Source organism: Eulemur rufifrons, chromosome 8, assembly GCF_041146395.1.
Source record: "Eulemur rufifrons isolate Redbay chromosome 8, OSU_ERuf_1, whole genome shotgun sequence".
NCBI classification, from domain to species: domain Eukaryota; kingdom Metazoa; phylum Chordata; class Mammalia; order Primates; family Lemuridae; genus Eulemur; species Eulemur rufifrons.
In genome coordinates this window covers 28450834-28476952 of record NC_090990.1, presented here as the reverse complement: position 1 = coordinate 28476952, position 26119 = coordinate 28450834, and the positions used below count along the sequence as shown (strand labels likewise).

At 36.7% G+C, this 26119-nt stretch overlaps 1 protein-coding gene across 1 annotated transcript in view; it reads right to left on the bottom strand.

Moving 5' to 3' along the window:
* The window catches only part of RLF (RLF zinc finger), a 70263-nt gene extending 45716 nt beyond the window's left edge, over nucleotides 1-24547 (bottom strand). Inside the window, exons 1-3 of the mRNA XM_069477758.1 lie at nucleotides 24298-24547; nucleotides 1788-1942; nucleotides 367-448 (exon numbers count right to left, since the gene is read on the bottom strand). Of these exons, the coding sequence (XP_069333859.1) occupies nucleotides 367-448; nucleotides 1788-1942; nucleotides 24298-24534 (474 nt within the window). The 5' untranslated portion in view covers nucleotides 24535-24547. The remainder of the gene's footprint in view (nucleotides 1-366; nucleotides 449-1787; nucleotides 1943-24297) is intronic.
* Between the last annotated feature and the right edge of the window lie 1572 nt (nucleotides 24548-26119).

Here is a 26119-nt window from a genome sequence, read left to right as displayed (position 1 = left end):
GTTTTATATAATGAAGGTTACCACACAAGTGTATTATGAATGATCCAAATACTGCTACTTTGTAACAATGTATGATTTTAAATTTGATAGCTTTATTCTGTCTAAACTTTATTTTTTCAACAATGAAAAACTTTTTTGTTGATTTCTAAACCATGTAAAGGCAAACGAAACCAAATGAAACAAAACGCATTTTAATGCACCCCCTCCCTTGTGGAATAACACACGTGGAATGCCTTTTTCACATTTTATAAACTTAATACCAACATATAATGAACTTGTTTCTGTCCTAAGCTTCCAATTTTAGTTTGCTGAGAGTAATTAGGTATTTTGGATGTAGATAACTTTTTTGAGTTAAAATCAACTCACCTGTAGAGACTGAAGGAATGGTACCCAGACTTCACATGGCAGTTCACTTTCAGACACTGAAAGCAGTAATTCAAAACAACTCCTACAATATAAATAGGCATATTAAGGTGGTTACAGTAATAATTAAGTACACTATGACAGCAATACTGAATATACATTTTACATTTGTTTAAACTATTTTAAATTATTTTACTCTTCAAAATTTTCTTCAATTTTTATATTGGCTTTTCAACTTTAAAAAAGAGAAAAAAAGACTACAAGGCTTTATATTTACATTGCTGCTTTAATATATTTGGTAAGAATATAAGTCTTTCAGAAATCACATTACAGGCAGTTTTATTTAATTTATTTGGGTGGGAGAAGACACCATACAGGAACAATTCTAATTCCAGGAGACAAAAACAGGAGTTCATACTATTGTCAGTTCAGTAAATAAAGAGATAAATATATGTAACTCTCATCTGTATAGGTTTCTGTCACTTCCAGAGGAAGCAGAAAGATTGGCTTTACCTCTAACAAACCAAGCAAAAAAAGGGGTTTCTTCTTTCTACCCTAACCTTACTCAAGATCAACTCAAAACACCAATCAAGCAATACCTCTCTAAAATCTTGCAGAATATTACTTTACCCCTTAGGGATTGGTATAGCTAATACAGAAAGTAGGAAGGACTTGGTAGAAGGAATAATGGGATTATAAAACTAAGAATGCTTGTGTCCCATAATGGTATGGTATTAGAGGTTTTGGCCTTTGGAGAATAGCAAGGAAAGCAGGTAACGCCAGAGTGGGAGGAAAAAAACCCTGAACCATCTAGACTAGAAGTTATCCCACTAAACAATCTGTAAACTGAACAAGGTGATATCCAGCTAAAACTGAACAGCTGTTGTATTTTTTTCAATTTGCAGATGAAAATTACATCAAATGTATAACTTTGTCTGCTACTAGACAGCCAAATATTAAAACAGCAGCTACATGATCGTGGACTTTTAGGGTGGAAATTTTATGCTGTACCTTGGTATTTTCTGCTAGTAAAATTATTCTTGATTCAAACAATATAATCAAATTGTAGAGTATCATACTGTTTTCCCCAAAGTGTTCCTCAAAGACTAATACAGTTTCCAGGTACTGTCATTTAAATCGATCTATAGCTAGGAGACAGAAATGTATCATTCTCAGATTCCAAGCCTGAGCAGGAAAAAAGACTCTAGAGGCAAGTTAAAGATTATGTTGCTTGGCTGGAGCTTCACTTGAACTGTACCTCCTGGGAACCTGAGTATGAAGATCCAGAGCAAATGAAATTTCATTCAAGGCATGACTCTAACGGTGCTTTGAAGAATAAATGTGAGCCACTGTAAAGAGAATTCTGGCAAACACTGTGACCAACAGTATTCAATTTTAAGAGTGACTTAAGTTCTTAAACTTACAGTACTAATCTGCCAAGCACTAAGAGGACATCTTCACATTCAGTAGTTAAATATGGACGTGCACTGGCAAAGCTTTGGATGGCAAGTCGATATACTTCCAGAAGATACACAACATGTTCTGATGCATTCTTGTTGCTTGCATATTGCAATAGGGTCTAAAAAATAAAATTAAAAATTTAATTATTTACAAATAAAAATAATGAAACAGATTGTCTTTGTTCTCAAATGCACTGGCCCTCCCTTTTTTTCTAACAGATGCAAACATCTTTTATTTGCCTTTTTAGGCTCTGGGTTGTTTAGAGGATTCTATTTTCATCACTTACTGAATTGTTTCTGCTGAGTTAAAGAAAAGGCAGAACTGTTCTTTTGACATGAGAATAAATCTTAGGGCCAGGAAATGCCTATAGCTGTTCTCACTATAGGTCTGGGGTTATCATCTCTGAAATTTAATAATAAGTTTTGTTAATACAACATTGAGCACTAACCATGTGTTAAGCACTGGTTATACAAGAATAAAGACTATGATCCCTGTCTTCTACAAGAAGAGACTTATTCCTGAATATGGCCCTCCACTCTATAGCTCCATAAAATCCATTTTTTCTGCACACATGGAATTGATAAGGATTTCACAGATTAATTTATGCTAACCAATTTATAAAATGTTAATGTTTTATTGTAAAAAAAGTTTATTTAAAAAATTAACATACAGGTCAAACGTCAATTTGTTGTCTTACAACGTGGAATAGTCATATTACCACCCAGGGTACCCCATTTCCCAGATTGCAGCATCTGAGAAGTTATCTGGTAAATATGGAATCTAAACCAAAAGAAAATGGAACTGGGATAAAGCCTGATAAATTATGTGTGTCCTATCACTGAGAATTTGTTCAAATGATGATAGAAAGCTGGCTTTTATTCTCCCTGGACAGTGCTGAAAAATCACTGCCAAATTTTTGTCTGGGACACTCTTTTTCTAGATTCCATGGACCTGTTCTCTCTCTGGTTAGTGTACTTCTTTCTTCTGCCAATTGATGTGGTTTTGCCTATGCTTAACGGATATACTTAGTTAGGTTAAGACTTGAATTATGTGTTGTAGCCTAACACAGGCAGTATACAATCATTTTTTTTCCTCTAGAATACACATTCTGACCGGGCAAGGGAGTTCCCAATAGGCTTTTGGTTGGAGCTGCTTCAATACGTCTTATTTCCAGAGGGTAGCTTCATCTTGAGTAAATTACATCTGATATGAATTCATTAACCAGAGAATAATCTCTTCAAAGATTCCTAACTTTCCTATCTTCTCTTTGACTTTTCTGCCTAGAGAACTACAAATAGTTATGGTAGCACTGTAGCATTCCACTGGATTTTCGGAAGCCTTAGTTTCCATATTAATGGTTCCTATATCAGTTCTAATAATTGAGAACTGACTGTTAGCACAGTCTTGATTACTTAAAAAAAAAAAGCCTTACAATGAAATGTATGATAAACCATTATACCATATTGAGTAAAAGCTCTCTTTATTAACATATTGGGTTATCTGATCTTTGCATACCTGAATCATCATAGCCAGTTACGCTATTTTTTGTACACCAACTCAACTAAGTATCTTGCTACTTGGTCATAGTCACTTTAGATAAGTGGGCTTTTGTCATTTAAGAAGAGTATCATGTTACCATTTAATCAAATACCAAATTTCAATAAAATAAGAAAAAAACAATGAGAGCATCATAAAACTGATCCCAAAACAATCCTGTTTCCCAGTTAAATGAGAGAAGGAATGTAGAATATGTGCTTATCTGCTATGTAAATAAATTTCATCTAATCTCCCTTAAGAAATTTATTAAAATCTATGTTACAAAGAAATTCCGGGTTAGGTCAGCAAATTACTTATTGTCTGCAGTGGCTAATCTAACAATCAAGGAGTTTTAAAATTTATATTCGGTACCAGATTTAATGTTCCTTGAAGTCAGATACTATGTTTATCAATCTTTACAGGCCTACCACACCCACTTCCACCCCCACAGGACATTCTTGATTCTCACTAAATGTTTGCTGAATATATTCACCATTTTATTCACTTGACAAATATTTATTGATAGCCTATTATACACACTAGCGCTAGATGTTGGGAGAAAATGACATGAGGCCTATCCTCGTGGATCTTTTAGAATGAGTTAATACACATGACAGCTGAAAGCACACATGCAAATTAACCAACTGCTAAAGTATGCAAACAGAAGGACAGAATGCATACAGATGGGTAGATCTTTCCACAATCCACCTGCCCTCTTAGAATGCTCTTGCTACCAATCTAGTATCTTCTGACACAGAAATTCCACTAAGACTTCCACAGGTAACTTAATTTCAAAGATTCAATACCTTGTGGAATTATGTTTACAGTTTGTCCTATACTGATTTACACTTTTTTTATATTCCTAAATCCCTACCACTTGTATGTTAGTTCAAATGAAATAGTGAGGTCTCAACATATCATATGAGCATATTCTGGGCATTTGAAGAATCACTGGAACAATCTTCTTTACTATCAACTTTTTTTTAAAATGTAAGATTAGGTTGAACGAATTATAGCCATTCAAGTAATATTTTAAGTACCTCATGTAAACAAAATTCCACCAGAAGTATATTAAAGAAAAATTGAGGTTTCTTCAGGAATTCAAATTTTAGAAGACACCAACAAAAATAAAAAAGGGGCAATAAATGGTAAGTATGACCCCCCCTCCCCCAGTTCATTCTACAGAGACCAAGCTAATAGCCTCTTTTCTTTGTTTCAGTAAACTATACCTCAAACATCTATTATGTGGCAGTACTGTGCTGGGAACTAGGGATGGAGACTCTATTCCTGCCCTTAAAGAGCTACATGCATGTAAAAAATTAGCCCAGTTAGGCACCATGTTTGACTATTCTAAACATTCTTACCAGGGTGCTCTTATTCACATCGAAGGCCGATTAGCCTTGGATCACTCTCTCAAATCCTTGCTGTCTACCTCAACTGCCCATTATACATTTCCATCTGGATGTCCTATTCAAATCTCAAACTCCACATGTCCAAAACCAAGCATCTTCCCCAGCAAATATGCTCTTTCTCCTATGTTCCATCTGCCTCCTTTCAGGAGCCAAGGCTAAAAAACTATCATTGAAATCACCACATCAAAGTTTGTTGATTCTATCTTAGAAACATCTTTGTCTCCTGTCCCTATGCTTTACCTCTATGGCCACTGACCAGGCCCCAACATCCCTCATCTGGACTGCTACAATAGTTTGCTTCTCTAGGCTAAATACCTTCCAGTTCTGTATCTATGTTATAATCACAACCTATTTGTAATTTTAAAAAAAACCTAATGCATAAAGAAAAGATGACTAGAATAAACTAAAATGCTAATATGGTTAGCACTGGGGTAGTAATGGGATTATGAACAACTTTTTGTCATCTTTATACTTTTTTAAACTTCTTAAATTTTCTTTAGTAAGCATTATTACATTTACAAAGGGAAAAAGAAGTCTCCCCTCACTTCCAATTCTATCTACATTCCTCACTACATGTTTTCAAAGAGCTTAGCAGCAGCACCCTAGCTATTCTTTGAAACTATCAAAGAGGAGAATTTCTTTCAGGATGGTCATGTTTTATGCAAGGGATATATTCCAATTTAAAACTCACATAGTTCAGGACTAACTTTCCTAATGAAATAATCACAGTTACATTTATTGAGCACACAGTATGGGTTAGGCATTTCCCTAAGAGCTGTTTACATGCCATCATCTTATTTAATCATAATCCTAGGAGCTAGATATTTATTATCAGCCCATTTTAAAAAATGAGGAAAAAGAGAGATTATTTTTCCAAAGTCATCCAGTAGGTAAGTGTAAGATTCAGGACTTGAACTAGAGCCATCTGGCTCCTAAGTCCACACTTAATCACTATGCCTTGTCTCTTCAGAATGTACAAGTCTACAACTATTTTAAGTGTGCTTTTAAATTCTGCTTTCCACCACCTAAGCATTAGCTTTGTTATTTATCAAAATATTTTGCAGCAAGTAGTATCATGGTCATCATCTGGCTTTCTTCCTAAGAGTTTACAGTATCTAATTTCCATTCTAAAATGACTTCTGGGGAAAGTTTTCCAGCAATGGCGCTGACATCCAGTACTTTAGAATGCTGGTGGTTATGCAAAACTGACAAAAGATAGCTAGTGCTTATATATTTTTGTTATTTATTTATTTGGAGATAGGGTCTCACTCTGTCATCTGGGCTAGAGCACAATGGCATGATCACAGCTCAACTGCAATCTCAAACTCCTGGGCTCATGCAGTCCTTCTGCCTCAGCCTCCAGAGTAGCTGGGACTACAGATGCGTGTCACCACACCCAGCTAATTTTTCTAATTTTTGTAGAGATGGGGGTCTCACTCTTGCTCAGGCTGGTCTCGAACTCCTGGCCTCAAGCAATCCTCCTGCCTCGGCCTCCCAAAGTGGTAGGATTACAGGCATCAGCCACTGCACCCAGCCTGAGCTGGTGTTTATTTTTAAAGCCTATTTATGTCCTATGGCAACAGAAGTTAGGTGATTTTTTAATAGAGAAAGGTTTTCATTATTTCAAATTTTGCACATAAAGAAACCTTATTTTGATTTATATTTCTCAACACATGAAATTCCCAGAATTATAAATGATTATAAATTGTGATATAAAACTATAAAATGTGATTGCACTACAAAGGGTAGACCTCCAGGAGGGGGCAGCACTTCAGCTGGGTCTCTGAAGTATATGGGTCAAGTTTTAAAATACAAAGGTGAGGAGGACAGAAGGACTCCAAAGAGAACAACTTGAACAAAGTCAGAAAAGACAAACAGACAACTAAATGACTGGAACAGATGGGGGCAAATGGTGAAGAGACTTAAATGTCAGTAATGAGGAAGCACCGGAGGTTTCCCATCAAGAGACTAAAGCTGAGTATGAAATGAAATGGGAAGAGAGCAGCTGGCTGCTTACACTGAGAAAGTAAGTAGCTAAAGTAAATTAAAATCCCCAAGTCTTCTAATATGCTGCCACTATGCCACCAGCCTCACTTTCTATTTTGGTTCAGTTGATTTTTTTAAAACCAGAAACATGACTTACTTATTACTCTATCTATCTATACTTTTTCATCCATCCTGATTAAATTTCACTGGATTCAGTCCATCATCCCAGCCTACTAAGGTTATTTTTAGATACTGATTCTGTCATGAGATTTAACTATGCTTTCTAGCTTCAATTCCTTTTCAATTTTTAAAAATATCATTTGCTGTTTTGTCATAAAATATCATTTATTGTTAAATATCTATGTAAAAATAAAAATTTCAATAACCCATAATACCACCACCTAGAAATAGACTACTGTTAACAGGTAATAATAAGTTTGAGGTGTTTTTTTTTTTTAAATGCCTAAATTGAAGCATTTTACTGGAATCATGCTGTATGTCTTTCCATTTATTATAAAGTGTTCTTCAACATCAGTATTCTTATGGCTGCATAACCTTGTATGGATACCACAATTACTACCCAATTCTCTATTTATGGACATTATGGTTTCTAACTTTGCACTCTTATATATAACATTAAGATGAACACCCCTATATTTTTCCATGTATGCATGACAATTTTCTTAGAATAATGTCCTATAAATGGAATTGCTGGGTGCATAATTTTTAAGGCCTTACACAGTGTCAAATTCTGCTCCAGAAAATTTGTTCCAATTTACATTCATATTATCAGTGTTAAGATAGTGACAGATTGAGAAACTGTCACAATTATTAGATATTATAATTTAAATACATCTTTTTGAAGGTCAGCTTGATAGAGATATATGATACTTTTTATTTTTTTATCACTGTTGTGGTTGAATAAAATTTTTTATGTGTTCCTTTAATGATATCATCTTAAAATTTAATTACTACAGAGCTATCTATAAAAGACATATAGACCAGTGGAATCTAAAAGAAGGCCCAGAAATTAATCTTTGTATATGTGGTCAAATATTTTCACCATATACAAAAACCAAGACCATTCAGTGGGAAAGGGACAGCCTTTTGTTAAATTAGTGTTAGGAAAACCAAATATTCATATCCAAAAGAATGAAGCTGGATCCTTACCTTATACCATATATAAAAACCAACTTGAAATGGATCAAAGACCTAAATGTATGGGCTAAAGCTACATAACTTTAGGAGAAAACAGGGAAATAGGAAACATAGGAAAAACCAAAAACCCAATTATAAAATAGGCAGAGGACTTAAATAGACATTTCTCCAAGAAAGATACACAAATGGCCAAGAAGCACATGAAAAGATCCGCAACACCACCAATCAGAGAAATGCAAATCAAAACCGCAATGAGATACCACTTCACACTCATTGGGACGGCTATTATCAAAAAAACAGAAAATAACAAGTGTTGACAAGGATGTAGAGAAAATGGAAGCTCTGTGCACTGCTGGTGGAAATGCAAAATGGTGCAGCTCCTGTGGAAAATGATATGGTGATTAGTCCAAAAATTAAACAGAATTACCATATGATCTGGCAATCCCACTTCAGGGTATATGCACAAAAGAACTGAAAGCAGGGTTTTGAAGAGATACTTGTATATCCATGTTCATAGCATCATTATTCTCACATACATATAGCCAAAAAGTGGAAGCAACCCAAGTGTCCGCTGACAGATGAATGAACAAAATGTGATATATACATACAATGGAATATTATTCAGTCTTAAAGGGGAAGAAAATCTGACCCACGATACAATACAAATGAACCTCGAGGACACTATGATAAGTGAAACAAGCCAGTTACAAGACAAATACTGGATAATTCTACTTATATGAGGTACCTAGAGTAGTCAAATTCATAGAGACAAATTCTGGTGGTTGCCAGAAGCTGGGAAAAGAAGGGAATGGGGAGTTAGTGTTTAATGGGTACCCAAGTTTCATATTCGGAAGATGACAAAGTTCTGGAGATGGATGGATGGAGGTGATGGGTGCACAACAATGTGAATGTACTTAATTCCACTTAAAAATTGTTAAAATGGTAAATTCTATGTTGTGTATACTCTACCACAACAAAAAATACACCCCAAAAAGAGTTAACTATTAAGCTCTGAGATTTTAGATGAGAAATTTTCAAGAAATAGAAGTAGGGTGAGGCCGGGTGCGGTGGCTCATGCCTGTAATCCTAGCATTCTGGGAGGCCGAGGCGGGTGGATCGCTCGAGCTCAGGAGTTCAAGACCAGCCTGAGCAAGAGTGAGACCCTGTCTCTACTAAAAAATAGAAAGAAATGATCTGGACAGCTAAAAATATACAGAAAAAATTAGCCTGGCATGGTGGCATGCCTGTAGTCCCAGCTACTCGGGAGGCTGAGGGAGAAGGATTGCTTGAGCCCAGGGGTTCGAGGTTGCTGTGAGCTAAGCTGACGCCATGGTACTCTAGCCTGGGCAACAGAGTGAGACTCTGTCTCAAAAAACAAAAAAACAGAGGTAGGGTGAGTATGCAAAAGGAAGACTGCAGGGAGGGAGAGAAAGACATTCAAACTATCCTCTACTTCTGCTTTAGTGAGTCGCTATTACCAAAAAGACTGATCTATTAATACAACACTTCTTAAGTCTGAAGATTTTAAAATCTAAGCTTTATCATGTTGTACAGTAGAGTGAAATAATATGCCTTTTTACTGTAGATTCAAATCTCTATCCCATCATTTACCAAACAACCCCTCTGGGTCTGATATTTTAAAAATCAGTCAATTGAAATTAACTAAGAACACATTTTACACAAGACATTGTACAATAGCTTTTCTAAAAACTGTGGTAAAACACATATAATATGAAATTTACCATCTGAACAATTTTTAAGTGTACAGTTCTCTGGCATTAAGTGCATTCACATTGTTATGCTGCCATTACCAATATCCATCAACAGAACTCTTGTTATCTTATAAAACGAAAACTCTGAACTCATTAAAAAATAACTCCCAATCCTCCCCTCCCTCCAGCCCTTGGCTGTCTCTACGTATAATATACAACTTTCATAATATTAAGTTTTCTGTTTGAAAAAGCAACACAAGAGTGTGGTATTGGCATCAGATTAGACAAATAGATAAATCAAACAGAATAGAATCCCGAAATAGACTCACATACACACGGCTAACTAATTTTCAACAAGGCAGACAGATAATTCAGTGGAGAAAAGATTGTTTTTTCAAAAATGGTGCTGGAACATTTAGACAATCATTTATATATATGTATAAAATCGTATATATACATACATATAAATGAATTTTCCATCCATCCCTCATACTATATACAAAAATTAATTCCAAATGGAGCACAGACCTAAAAGTAAAACCTAAGACTATAAAATCTCCATAGGAGAACATAGCAGAATATCTTTGTGGTCTTGGTTAGGAAGATTTCTTAGACATAACATGAAAAACACAATCCATAAAAGAAAAAATTGATAAACTAAACTTTATCAAGATTAAGAAGCTGTGTTCTTCGAAATACAATGCTAAGAGAATAAAAAGACAAGGCACAACCCAGGAGAAAATTTTTGCAACATATATATCTAACAAAGGGTTTGTAGCTAGAAACACACATCTATACACAAACCTTTCAAAACTCAACAATAAGAAAATCTAACTTTTTTAACAGCAAAAGATTTAAATAGACACTTCACCAAAGAAGATGTAAGGATAGCAAATAAGCACATGAAAAGATACTCAACCTAAGAAGTCATTAGGGAAATACAACTTAGAATCACAATGAGCTGCCACACATTTTAAAGTAGCTAAAATTAAAAAGACTGGCCACGGCCGGGAGTGGTGGCTCACGCCTGTAATCCTAGCACTCTGGGAGGCCGAGGCGGGTGGATCGCTCAAGGTCAGGAGTTCGAGACCAGCCTGAGCAAGAGCGAGATCCCGTCTCTACTAAAAATAGAAAAAAAATTATATGGACAACTAAAAATATATATATAGAAAAATTAGCCGGGCATAGTGGCGCATGCCTGTAGTCCCAGCTACTCGGGAGGCTGAGGCAGGAGGATCGCTTGAGCCCAGGAGTTTGAGGTTGCTGTGAGCTAGGCTGACGCCACGGCACTCACTCTAGCCTGGGCAACAAAGTGAGACTCTGTCTCAAAAAAAAAAAAAAAAAAGAAAAAAAAGACTGGCCACACCAAGTGTTGGCCAGGAGGTGGAAAACTAGAACTCTCATACAGTGTTGATGAGAACATAAAATGATACAATTACTCTGGAAAAATCTTTCATGTGACCCTACCATTCCATCTAGGTATTCACCCAAGAGAAAGAGAAAAAAAGCATTTGTCCACCTAAAGACTTAACTCATGGAATGCTGACAGCAGCTTGATTTGTAGTAGCCAAAAACTAGAAACAACCCAAATGTTTAACAGGTAAATGACTAAACAAATCATGATATATTCATACATTGAATACTCATCCATAAAAGGAATTAACTATTGATATACACGACATAAATGAATTTCAAAATAATTATACTGAAAGAGGCCAAAAAGAGATTTTATGATTATAATATTTCTATAAAGTTCTTAAAAATGCAATCTAATCTAGAGAGACAGAAAGCATATCAGTAGCTGAGTGGGGATGGAAGGTTATGTGTAAGGGAGGAGAGTGAGAAAGAGGAACTACAAAGGGGTAGGAAGAAACTTCTATGGATGATGAGAGTAATTGTTATCTTGATACATGATGATGGTTTTATGAGTTTAAAGATATGCCAAAGCTTACCAAATTGTACATTTTAAATAAGGGCAGTTTATTATATGACAATTATATGATAAAACTGTTTTTTAAAAAGGCAAATGAGGCACAGAAAACAAAAAACCATAAAAGGAAATAAATTTTGCATTTCAATTAAAAAAATTCTGTTTACTACAATAAAACCTAAAACGTCTATGCATCAAAATAATATGCAAGTGAAAAGATATACTGGAGAGAAGGTAATTCCAAAGCATATGACCAGCAAGGATTAACATCTAGAATACATAACAATTTCGTAAAAATTATTAATAAAAAGACAAATAACCCAATTGAAAAAATAAGCAAAAAATTAAAAAAAGCAATTCACAAAAGAGGAAATCTGAGTAGTAATGAATACATTAAAAAGATAAGCAATCCCTCAGAAGTAAACAGAAAAATACAAATTAAAACCACAATGAGATATCAGAGTCCACCCACCAGAATGGCTAAAATTAAACTGAAAACCGCAAGTATGGATAAGATTGTTGGGCAATGGTAACTGTCATATACTGATCATTGGCATAAACCTAAAAATACTTTGGAAAACTTGGTACTATTTATTAAAAGTGAAGATAAGGCTATATATGAACCCAGCAACCCCACTCTAATTATCAATATATATCCTAAAAAAATTCTTGCTCATATGTATCAAGATACATTGAAAGGATGTCCACTCCAGCAGTTAATGTAAATGCCTCTAAACCCATCAATAAAAGAATGATGAACTGTGATATACTCACAAAACAAAATTCTACACATACCATTAAAAAATGTGCCAAAGCTACACATACAAATATAGACAAATCTCAGAATCATTACATTAACTCTCAAAAATTTCAGAAGAATACATAAAGCACACTTAGTAAAGCTGAAAAACATAAATAATACTATTAATATCTATTATTTAAAAATGCACAAATACAAAGGAAAGAGACAGGGGAATGATTAAATACCAAAATCAGGACGGTGGTGGGAGGTAGACATTACACACACATACACATAGCTCAATCATTTTACTTCTTAGGTTGTGTTAATTGCAGTATATTTTTTACTACTTTATTTTTTTAAAAGTAACACATCCTTCAAAGTTTTGAGCAACACATTTTTTTTTCAACCTAGATTCCTATACTCAGCCAGTCTAACAGAATCAAGAGAGAGAAGAGACGCCACAGGAAGCATTGGAGGGTATCTCCTCCTACCCAAAGGAAGTAAAACAAGAAAATTATGTAAAAGTCAGGAAACAGAGGACTCAACAAAGCAGAGAGGCAATGACAAGTAGTACTGAAACAATAGCTAATAAAAAGAAAAGTAACTTAAAAGGGTAACACATAAGTAGTAAAAAGTACAAACTGTACAAAAACACAAGAAACATAAAGTTACTGTCCATCCCACTAATTCTTCACTGAAATGTAACAAATTTTGGTAACTGTCTTTCAAAACGTATTCTAGGCCGGGCGCGGTGGCTCACGCCTGTAATCCTAGCTCTCTGGGAGGCCGAGGTGGGCGGATCGTTTGAGCTCAGGAGTTCGAGACCAGCCTGAGCAAGAGCGAGACCCCATCTCTACTAAAAATAGAAAGAAATTATATGGACAGCTAAAAATATATATAGAAAAAATTAGCCGGGCATGGTGGTGCATGCCTGTAGTCCCAGCTACTCGGGAGGCTGAGACAGGAGGATCGCTTGAGCCCAGGAGTTTGAGGTTGCTGTGAGCTAGGCTGACGCCACGGCACTCTAGCCCGGGCAACAGAGTGAGACTCTGTCTCAAAAAAAAAAAAAAAAAAACGTATTCTACACAGCATTGCTTTATAAATTGGGATAATATAGTTTTGAGACAGGGTCTTGCTCTTGCTCTCTCTGTCCCCTAGCCTAGAGTGCAGTGGCATCACCATATCTCACTGCAACCTCAAACTCCTGGGCTCTAGCAATCCTCCTGCCTCAGCCTTTGAGTAGGTGGGACTACAAGGAACATGCCACCATGGCCAGCTAATTTCTCTTATTTTTTTGTAGGGATGAGGTCTCGCTCTTGTTCTGGCGGCGGCTGCTGCTGCTTTTTTTTTTTTTTTTTTACCATAGATTTTGGATATCTTTTCATAGCAATACATATAGCACTACCTTTCCGCCTGTTTAAATTTTATTTGGAAAAAATACTGAAATATTAAAAAAAGGAAAATTCACATATATTCCTATCACTTTAAAATTGTGTATACAATAAAGAAGTGAAAGCCCATACCACTGTGCCATCTAATAACATGCCCACCCCCAAATAATCCCTATAAACGGTTTGATTTGTATCCTAATGCCTTATACACATAGGCAAAAGCTTTCTCTAACTTTTTGTTAGGGCTCAAATGTTTTATGGCTGTGAGATGTTCAAAGCATACTTATTTTTTGGCATTTCCAAACCCAAAATATCTTATAATGCCCTCATCTGGTCCAAGATAGATTCCTGGCATTCCTGCTTTCCCTTACATTAGTAGGGTCTTCTCTTCTTAATCACATACTTGCTTCAAAGTTTTAGTTTGGCAACCAACACCAACAAAGCTGATTATAGAAATGTGGCATGGATAATCATCTGCTTATAATCCATAATAACTGGAAAAGAACAATAATGCTGCTTATTCAAAAACCATTTATATTAGACTTCAAAATTATTATGCAATAGTTAGGCACCGGGAATTATTTTATTTATGCTTCTGTTCCCTAAGGACAAACTAGTGGGAAGGTGGATAAATACCCATGATCATTAAATACTGACTACTGCTCTAATTGTACCATAAGCAAAAGTAACATGAAAAATTGTTTAATGTTTATCTTCTCCACTAGACAATAAACTCAGAGAGAGTACAAATCACATTTTTTGAGCACTGTAAACCAGAATTCAACACCCTGACCATGACATGCTCTGCAATTATTTTTGATGTTTTGCACGTTTATTAAAGGATTTGCTAACTTCTTTCTGAAGTGTAAGACAGTTAAGAAACATATCTTTGTGTGGAAACAACCCAAATGCCCATCAATACATGACTGGATTAGTAAGCTGTGGTATATGTATACCATGGAATATTACTCAGCTATAAGGAATGATGAAGATACGACATCTCTATGGTTCTCCTGGAGAGAGTTGGAACCCATTATATTAAGTGAAGTATCCCAAGAATGGAAAAACAAGCATCACATGTACTCACCAGAAAACTGGTTTCCCTGAACATCACCTAAATACAAATCTGGGAACGACACCAATTGGACATCAGACTGAGGTGGGGGGTGAGGTAGGGGATGGGGGTATGCCTACACAATGAGTGCATTGCGCACCGTTTTGGGAGTGGTAACACTTGAAGGTGCTGACTCGGGAAAGGGTGGGGTGGGGGAAAAAATATGAAACTGTTGTTTTTAACTTGCATTGTTCACTTAATAATTTATCATGAATATTTCCCATATTATTTCATATCATTGTACAAGAAATAATAAAAAAAAAAGAAACATATCTTTGATCAGAGTATATATGCCTATATACTAAAACAAATTCAATTAAGTAGATTTGATTCCAAATTTTTACTGCTTCATTCAAATCCTGTATAGAAGGAAAATAGCATAATGTTGATCAAACTGTTGTGGAAATTTTAAAATGGAAATGTTTTAGAATTTATTTTTCACATCCTAAATTACAATGATACACTAGTCCCAAATTTGGTTTGGTGATAAGCATTACTGATAGTGGGCTATTTGTATCCTCAGCTGACATCCTAGACTGAAAGAAGTTTCTCCCTTAAAAGTTTTAAGCTGGGAAGTGAATGGACTAGATGACCTCTCAAGTTCTTACCCTAAACATAGACTCTATGATTTTATGAAAACATAGCCATATTTTTTCCCAGAGACTCAAATCTAATGTTTTACAAGTTCAAATCACTTTTGATATATGCACACTTTAACAAAAGAAAACACATAATTTAAATACCAAACAATAAGCCAAGTTAAAGCCAATAGTCAAATAGACAAAAAATATTTTATATAGACTATTTGTTGGTTCCAACATGTCAAATTCATTATATGCACTATTCACCCCAAAGGTTATCCGTATTGTTTCAATGTAATAGAAATTCATTGCAATCTATACTTCCAGTCAACAAAGCTCATCCTAGATTTTCTGAATCTAAAACTGTGCTAAGAAACACTGTGTAAACATCTAGGAAACTTCCTTTTTTCCTGCATTGACAGGAAAATAGAGGAAAACTGCTTTATATGAAATACTTCTTTGAAACAATATTCAATATAAAAGGATATAAAGAAATTGACATACCGGGTACTTATCTTCTATCAAAAGCTGTGCTAAGTGCACAGTTATACTGTCCCATTTGATCCTCACAACCACCTATGGGGTAAGCTTTCTATTACCCCTGATTTTAGACAAGAATATAGTTCCAAGACAAGGGGTTAAGGTCACAGGATGTTGGAATGAGGATTTAAAGTGAAATTCCCTAACATCAGATCTATGTATATGTTTCTCCAATTCATAAGACAATAAAACATGACATTGATCCAAATGTCATGTTTCATCCACATTTACTGTTAAAACTTTATGGGATAATTTGCAGAACTTCATGGGATAATTTGCTCTAGATTTAACATGTTCATTTACTAAGTCCTCTAAAGACTAAAATCAAGATTTCACTATGGAGGAAAAAGCCAAACAGAGAGGGAGCATAACAACTAATGTAAACAAATAATATCAGTTCTAATTAGTAGAGTGGTTTCCATTGGGAAATAGAAGCACCAGTGGGAGTAAATGACAACCCATTAGGGGGAAGGAATATAATATTAATACTTATATTTAAATTAGTTTTTAAAAATCTCATCCCTTTTATATATTTCTGTGTTTGTTTTGTAATTTATACAATATATCATTATGGTACAAATAAAATGCATAGATGTTAATTCATTTTGTTAAGGATAAACAAGACAAATGTTTGGGGTTGACTTAGAAAATGATCTTTAGCAAACATTTTTAATAGAATTATATAAATTTAGAGCAGAATCAAACCTCAAAGGTCATCTCATTTAAGCAACAATTTGAGGTCCTCAAATAACAAACTGATTTGGCCCAAGGTCACACATCCATTCAGTGGTACTGTACTTGAAAACATATAAATATAACAATGTAAGTTAGCTAAAGGAAAGCACTAGAGTCTTTCCAGTTATTCAGCTATGACTTCTGAGAGTCTAGAAGCATTGATATATAAAAGATCAATAAATGTTTAGTCAATAAATGACTACAGTGAAAAAATCTCTCACAGCCATAATCAATCACTAAATTTTGTATCACACATTCCAATGGCTTCAGGTTAGGCTGTGACTCTAGTTGTAATGATTCTTTAGGATATGTTGAACTTCTTAGGAACCTCAAAGAGGCATAGAATCTAAGATTACAAGGTCTTAATGATTAGACAAAATCCACTTTTAATGACTTTTAACTAACAACATTTTAAAAAGTTACAGTATTTAAAAAAAAAGTAAACCTCACAAGAAAAAAATTTAAATGTCCAATACATATAAAAAATACTCAAATGCTATTAAAATATAAATTAACATACCAATGTGACAGTAATTTTTTCCCTATCAGATTGACAAATATTAAAAAGTTTAACACCACCAGTGTTGGCAAAGATTTAGTGCAACAGGGACTCAAATACTATTGGTGGAAGTAAATATTGAACTTTGTGTAGGACACTACCCATCAAAATTTAAAATAAACATTCTCTTTAATACAGTAATTTCAATTCCAGGAATTTATGCTATAGATATAAATAACCAAGGTTTAATATTTAAGGGTGTTCACTGAAACATTATTTGTGGTAACAACAAAAAATACAGTTAAATTAATTATGTTACATGCTCAAAATGTATTGATACAGAAAAGTACCCTCAATATATTTATTACAGTTTTTGCCTTAAGCATTGCTTTTATAGTTAAAAAAATTTTTTTAATTAAGAGTTGTTGAATGTTTTGTTACCTGTAGAATTTAAAATCAATGAAATTTTTTGATGGAATATTATGTACATTTATTTCTTAAATACAGTAAATCTGTATGTATCCAACATGAAAAAATGTCTAAAGTATATATTAGTGAAATAAGTTTTAGTATATAAGCTTGGAATCACTTTTCTAAAAATAGTGTGTGTGTATATATACTTATATAGAAAAATTCTATAAATATTCACTCCCAAACTGTTAACAATGGTCCGCCTAGGAAAAAGTAGTATTGGAGTATAGGGGTATGTGCAAGAGAAGCTTTTACCTTTTACTCTCTCCTTTGATACTGTTCTAATTTTTTACAATTAGAATGTATTCATGGGCGGGCACAGTGGCTCACACCTGTACTCCTAGCACTCTGGGAGGCTGAGGCGGGCAGATCGCTCGAGGTCAGGAGTTCGAGACCAGCCTGAGCAAGAGCGAGACCCCGTCTCTACTAAAAATAGAAAGAAATTATCTGGCCAACTAAAATATATAGAGAGAAAAAAAAAATTAGCCGGGCATGGTGGCGCATGCCTGTAGTCCCAGCTACTTGGGAGGCTGAGGCAGGAGGATTGCTTGAGCCCAGGAGTTTGAGGTTGCTGTGAGCTAGGCTGATGCCATGGCACTCTAGCCCGGGCAACAAAGTGAGATTCTGTCTCAAAAAAAAAAAAAAAGAAAAGAAAAGAAAAGAAAAATAAAGCAGTGTTTACAAAGGTGGAAGGCAATGGGGAAGTGCTGTTTTCAATAAGATAGTCAGGGAAGGCCTCTGGGAGAAGTGACAGGTTGTCTATACCTGAATGAATACAAAACACATTTTAGTCTTTGCAGTCTTGCAACTAAGTGTTGCTTTTATTTAGAGTTTTTATCAACACTGTTCATAAGAGCATGATCCACAGAAAGAAACAGAAACCACTAGGGGCCACAGTATACAGCAAGAGACAAGGTGGTACCACAGTAAATGAAATAGTTTTCACTGCTTCACAGGTCACATTTATATTATGTTTTTGTCATGTGCATTACAAAGCTAGCTTTTGCTATAACTACTTGTCATGTAGTTTCTATTTAGACATCTCCGAAGAGAAGGCAGCACAAGAAGAGAAGGTAATGTATTAAAAATTCTTGAGGCCGGGCGCGGTGGCTCACGCCTGTAATCCTAGCACTCTGGGAGGCCGAGGCGGGCGGATCGCTCAAGGTCAGGAGTTCGAGACCAGCCTGAGCAAGAGCGAGACCCCGTCTCTACTAAAAATAGAAAAAAATTATATGGACAACTAAAATATATAGAGAGAAAAATTAGCCGGGCATAGTGGCGCATGCCTGTAGTCCCAGCTACTCGGGAGGCTGAGGCAGGAGGATCGCTTGAGCCCAGGAGTTTGAGGTTGCTGTGAGCTAGACTGACGCCACGGCACTCACTCTAGCCTGGGCAACAAAGTGAGACTCTGTCTCAAAAAAAAAAAAAAAAAAAATTCTTGAAAGTGCAGGGCACGGTGCCTCACACCTGTAATCCCAGCACTTTGGGAGGCCAAGGCAGGAGGATTGCTTGAGGCTAGGAGTTGGAGACCAGCCTGGGAAACACAGCAAGACCCGTCTCTACAAAAAAATTTTAAAAATTAGCTGGGCATAGTGGCGCGCACCTGTAGTCCCAGCTACCTGGCAGGCTGAGGCAGAAGGATTGTTTGGGCCCAGGAGTTCAAGGTTACAGTGAGCTATGATCACGCCACCACATTCCAACCTGGGCAACAGAGAAAGACCCTGTCTATAAAGGAAAAGAAAGAAAGAAAAGAAAAAAATGAGGTAAGGCTCAAAAATCTTCATGGCCACCAACATCAAGGAGTTAGGATGACTTATCCTTCCCATCTCACCATCTTCAAACTATTGTCCTATTAGGTAGCTAACTCCTCCCCAATACTATAATGTCTCACATTTTCTCTCTCCATCAATGCTACTCCTCGTTGCACACGTGTAAATGTGCACATTATTATATGACTGTAGGCTTAAATTGATAAATGCCTCCAAGAAATGACCAAAATCTCCTATCCTGTTCCTTTACAGTAATTTCTGATGATAAAATGTTTTACATACTAGATTTTATATTAGGTGTTTCTCTTAAAGTACTTGTCTCTTTAGTATATCATAACATCCCTACAATATCATTCATTCAACAAATTAGTTGCATGTCTCAGGCACTGTATTAATTGCTAATCACAAAGTATACAAAGAAGAATAAACAAGATCCCTGCTCCTGTTGGCTTACTATCCAATATAAGAAAACAAACATGGAAACAAATATTTAGGTACCATGTTTGTGTACAGGTTGCTAATAAAATATACAGGTGAAAGAATCACCTAATTCTGTCTACTGAAATCAGAAGTTTCTGAAAGATTGTAATATTTGAGCCAGGCCTTGAAGGATGAATAGGCAGATGGGACTGGGAAGACCCTGCGGTTAATCTGGCAGAGTAAGAGATATAAATTGCGGTGAGACTGGAAAAGTGGGAGCTGTGGATCCAGATTCTAATTATGCCAAGCTAATGAGTCTCAACTTTACCTTGCCTTTGGAAAAAGAAACCACTGAAGTATTTTAGGGAATAAAGTAATTAACAAGATTATGTTTACAATAGAAAGAACACAAAGATGGACTGTAAATAAGGCCAGTCAAAAGGCAAGACAGATTAGTGTTGCTCCAAGAGGAGGAAGCCTGAACTAAGACAGTGACAGTAAGAAAGATAAGTTAAAACTATAGATATGTACAAAGTGTCAAACAACAACAACAACAACAACAACAAAAAAAAAAAACCCACAACACGGGAGGAATCCTATCAGGTAAAAATCAGGAAAAGCTTCACAGAAGAGATGACATTTGCACTGGGCCCTAAAGAAGGAGAATTTGCCATTGCAGAAAAGAGATAAAATGATAGAACAGCACAATGAAATACGTAAGAATGCTTGATGACCTGAGATCTTGTTAAAATAGTTAATTCTATCCTTATGGAGGTCAGTCAGTTGGTAAATATTGACTGAAAGCCTAGTTTGTGTCTTGGATCTTGAAGAATGAAATGAAAATTAAAAGCTTTCCTAAAATAATGTACTTGGAAATTCACAGGCAAAATTTCAATCACAAGAATAACTGAGATTGCTCTTTGGTCCATGGACTTCAAGAACTCCCGAATAAGAGTAAAGAGTAGGACTGGGGTAATGTGATTGGCTAGGGGAGAACTGAAAAGTATGCTGGGGCCAAGGTTGTCAAGACTTTTTAATCCAAAACTAAGAAATCTGGGTAACTCAGACAATTCCAGAGGCATTTTTTTTTTTAATAGAGATTGTCTAATTCAGTCCTCACAACAGTGTATTTACATAGAGAACAATAAGCACTCTTATCCATTTGCAAATGAACAAATTAAGATTTAAAGATGATAAAAGCTCACCGTTACACAACTAGTTTAAATGGTGAAGCCAGTATGGTCTATCTGACTCAGAGCCCTTGCCCTTGTACTCAAACACCAATCTAGGAAAAACGGAAATACATGCAGTACTTATTTTAATCATTAAAAATCTACAAAGTCACTGTTAGTCTACAACCTAAAAGTATCTCAAATAAACACAGTTTACTCATTAAGATTACTTTGCCTAGTATTCTCAAAGTATAATTATTACTCAATAATTTCAAGTTTGTTAATAAAGTTTACTTTAAAAGTCTTCAAAATTTATGTTACAAATAGAGCCACCAGTTGTAAAACTTTAGGAGTCTTGGTTCCCAATATATAAAACTTGAGAAGACATCATCAATTTTTCAGCAAAACAAAGAAAGACTGTTTTTCTGAAGTCGATCTTATCCACACTGTCTGGCAGACAATGTTTTCAGAAAAGGAACTGAGGGAAAGAAAAAAAAAAACTCCACAACTCATAGTCACTTAATACAAATTTTCACTGAATACAACCTGAACTAAGTATCATTTTTTAGTAACTATTACTTCTGGAGTTTCATTTTATCATCTTCACAAACTTATGAAAATTGAAAATATGCCCAGAATGAGACAAGCTTCTCTATCCACTCATATGTTAGTTTATTTCTTGGTTTGGTGCAATTCCAAAGATAGAGCCATTTCTTTTAAGTGCTGCAAGAGATGGAGGGAATATGGTCCTAGCATATTGCAAAAGGGATCAACTTGGTACAATATAAGTCTTTAGCACATTTCTAACTAAATACCTGATGAAAATACATCTGTAGTAGAGTTAAGCATCTCATGAGCACATATCAGGCCTCTATGATAATGTAATGCTTACTGCCTTTCTTTACATTTTATGTGCTCCTTTCCTAGAGCACAGGAATCCTTTCTTAACTTGGTTCCTATCTTCACAACTCAGCTAAATAATCAGTGTTTCTTGAGTGAATGAATAAATCTTATTCTGCCTTTCAAATGTGAAATCAAGAGCTATCAAACCATATTTATTGATGATGAAAATGTTCCTGCTGTTCATAAAATTTTTAACTTTTGTTCTGTATCTGGTGATCAAGGACACAGTTGATTTTTATATGGGCTACCGGGAAAAATGGGTCAAAATTATCATGACAAAGTTTGTGAAGGGTTGTACATAAACTTTCTTTTCTACTGTTTGTACAAAGCATTATAAGGAGATAAAGGTCAGAAAACAAGATACAGTTTTGCAGTTATACTTTGCTCAAGATTATCAGCTAAGAAGTCATATAGGCACAATTAGGACCCAACCAACTCCCAATCCAATGTGCTTTCTGTTACAACATAATGTTACAGGAAAATCTGTTTTATTTTTATTTCATTTATTAGTACAAAAAACATATTTGGAAAAATTTCAGGCAAAAAAAAAAAAAAACAAACCAACAACTCTTCATAGAAAAGACAAATTCCAAACTTGCCTTCTTCTTAAAATTCTTCTGGGCCGTTACATCTCTGGGTGTTACCAAGACTGAAGACACTAAAACATTCTGTTAAATAAAACTGGAGCTGCAAGCACTAGACATAAAGCAGAATACATACATATGGTATCTTTTTTTTTTTTGAGAGAGTCTTGCTCTGTTGCCCTGGGTAGAGCGTAGTGGCATCATTGTAGCTCACAGCAACCTCAAACTCCTGGGCTCAACGGATCCTCCTGCCTCAAGCCTTCCCAGTAGCTGGGATTACAGGCGGGCACCAGTACGCCTGGCTAATTTTTCCATTTTTAGTAGAGATGGGGGTTTCAGTCTTGCTCGGGCAGGTCTTAAACTCCTGACCTTAAGTGATCCTCCCACCTCAGCCTCCCAGAGTGCTAGGATTACAGGCATGAGCCACCGTGCCCAGCCCATATGGTATCTTTTAACAAGCTTCAATGTGACTGGTTATATTCATTCTTGTTATCTCTCCAGGAAGACATGTTTCCTCAGCACTTGGTAAAGTCTATGGAGTCAGTAAAAATTTGTACAATAAATGAGCGTACTAAATAAAAATGATCACTATTACTAAGGAAGCAGAGAACAACTGCACCTTAACATGTAATAGTGCAGGGAAATGCTGCAGGTTGTACACACAAAAACTGGAGTGATACAATGTATGGAAAAGATTTACAAGGACAAAATTTCATTCAAAGAGATGAGGTGTTTCTGGCTCAGAAGAGAGGGAGAAGAAAAGCAACCAAGCAAGTTAACTTTTGATTCTCCTCTGGATCAACAGAACAAATTGGCCCCCCAAATTATAACTTGTGTAACGCAGCAGTTTATTCAGCACGTTAGAGTACTCATTAAGAGTCCAAGTATCAACATACTACGATTACTTTGCGTTCTCTAAGGTACACTAAATGAGGAGCTGAGGAGTGTCTCTGAAACCTGACAGAACAAACATCGGAAGTAGAAATAATAATAGCAGCAAATATTTACGCTTGTAAAAGACTTGAAAACATCAAGAAAAATCTCGGAATGATCACAGAGACTAAATTATACACACCCATAAATACGTAATCTTAGGTTAGGGGCCACTATGGCACAGAAATTATCATACGACTGCCAAAAGAGGCCACACTCTACATCTCTCTTCCCATTCTCTTCTACTCAAAGACCTAGCCTCCTTCTTGGTAGCACAATCCTCAACACAGAAGCAAAAGAACAGCTTAAATGTCAACAAATCAACAACAAAAAAGCAAAAACCAAATAAAAAACCAACCGGCTCCGCAATCCCTAATCAGAAAGCCCTCGATGCTTTTCAAAGCCAACTGTCATACCTTTTATGGGCCCAGAAGATGTTGATTCCAAAGACAAATCTCTGGGCCCAATACACCTCTCCGGATTTTTCAGAAAAACCCGGGTTTTCCAGTTCGAAGATCTGTACTCTACTCAAAAAAGGATCTCCTGGCAAGAACGAGCAATCAATCCCTCCGGGGGCAGTGGCGCCCCAACCACCAGGCCGGGACACAGGCAACGACTACAGGGCACGGCCCTTCCAGCGAGCCACTGGCGCCCTTCGGGCTCTCAGTATGGCCCAGAGCAACCTGCCCCCGCGGTGGCCAAAACTGGGCAGAAGCAGAGGGGGGCCAGCGGTTGAGCTTCCAAGCTGGGCCTTCCCGATCCAGGGGCGCGGCAAGTCACGGAGGTGGCGCCTTTCAGTCCGGCCCTGGCTGCTGCAACGGATCGGGGGCTTCTTGTCCTGGCCTTCCTGCCCCGCCGCCCTAAGCCAAACAGTCAGCCCCTCACCTGGCAGAAGCTCCGGCAGTAGTTCAAAGATGAGACCTCCGACACCTCCTGCTCCCTCAGCTCTGTCTCCAGCTGCCATAGACACGGTCGTAGTCCTGGGGCTCCCGGCATCGGAGATGTGGGGCGATGACCTCGAGCCATGGACTCAGTCTCTGCTCCGTCTCCGGCTCCAGCTACCGCCGGAGCCTCAGCCCCGGCCCCGGCGACTGTGGCGGCGTCTCCCTTTCCGTCCGCCATCTTCCCACGGCCCAGCAGCGCGTAGGCAACCAAGCCACGTGACTCAGCCCTGGCCCCGCCCCCGGTCGCCCGCGCGTAGTGACGCACTCCCTAGCGACGCGGGCGCCGGCCTGATTTCGTCACTCTTCCTCTCACTGTCTCCGCAACCGCCGCTCTGGCAACAGCCTAGCAACAACTGGCCAGAGGTTGTTGCCCACCTCGGTCCTTCCAGATCCTTTGTAGTCATGGGGTCACGGAGCTGGAAATGCCCATAGATCAATCTAGATATGAGGGGGGTGACATTTGATCTGCGATCTGAAGAACGAAAGGTGGGTAGCCCTGAGAGGAGCATAGAGAAAAGCATCCCCTATGGAAGGAAAATATTAATAAGAAGCAAAGGTTGTGAGGCCAAAATGAAGAGTACCTCCAATGGAACTTGGTTTATGACGGAAACAGCATTACAAGTCAGTGGGGGAAAGGATGCACTCTTCAATAAATGACACTGAGACATTTTTTTTCCAAAGGGGGAAAAAAATAAAATTAGATTTCTACCACAAACCGCATCCAAAAATAAAGCCCGGATGGATTAAAGACCTCACAACATTTTTCAGAAAATATAAAATAGCTGCATGAGATCAAAATAGGGAAGAATTTCTTAAATAAGACCCAAAAAAGCACAAACCAGAGGAAAATATTGTTAGATTTGACTGCATTAAAATGTATTACTTCTGTATTAATAGAAGTTTAAAAAGATGGCACACAAGGACAAGCCAAAGACTAGGTGATATTCACTGGAAGTATAACCATGTTTAGATTAGTATCTAAAACAGTTCCCAGGGCCGGGCTCGGTGTCTCACGCCTGTAATCCTAGCACTCTGGGAGGCCAAGGCGGGTGGATCGCTCGAGCTCAGGAGTTTGAGACCAGCTTGAGCAAGAGCGAGACCCCTGTCTCTACTAAAAATAGAAAGAAATTATCTGGCCAACTAAAAAAAAATATAGAAAAAATTAGCCAGGCATGGTGGCGCATGCCTGTAGTCCCAGCTACTCGGGAGGCTGAGGCAGTAGGATCACTTAAGCCCAGGAGTTTGAGGTTGCTGTGAGCTAGACTGACGCCACGGCACTCTAGCCCGGGCAACAGAGTGAGAGTCTGTCTCAAAAAAAAAAAGAGAGAGAGAGAGAGAGAGAAACAAACATATATATATATATATATATATATATGAGAAACAGCCTAAATGTCCAACAGTAGGAGATGGATAAACAAATTATGGTATATTCACACACTGAAATATTATACAGCCAGCAAACAAATGAATCAAAACTGCATGTATCGACATAATAGATGCCAAAAAACATTTGGATATATGACTGTAGAGCTTCAGAGAGGGCAGGGATGAAGATGTAAGGCCATCTGTAGTTAGACAAAAAGAAAAAAAAAACTCCCTTGACTCCATCATATCCTCCTCTAGTTTCCCTTCCACTTCTTTGCTCCCTTTTATAGAAAAACTTTTCTAAGTTTTTATCATAAAGCATGATAGAAAACAATTTGCAAAGGATATATAATGTATTATTCCATACTATAAATTTTTAAAACATAGAAAACAAAAGC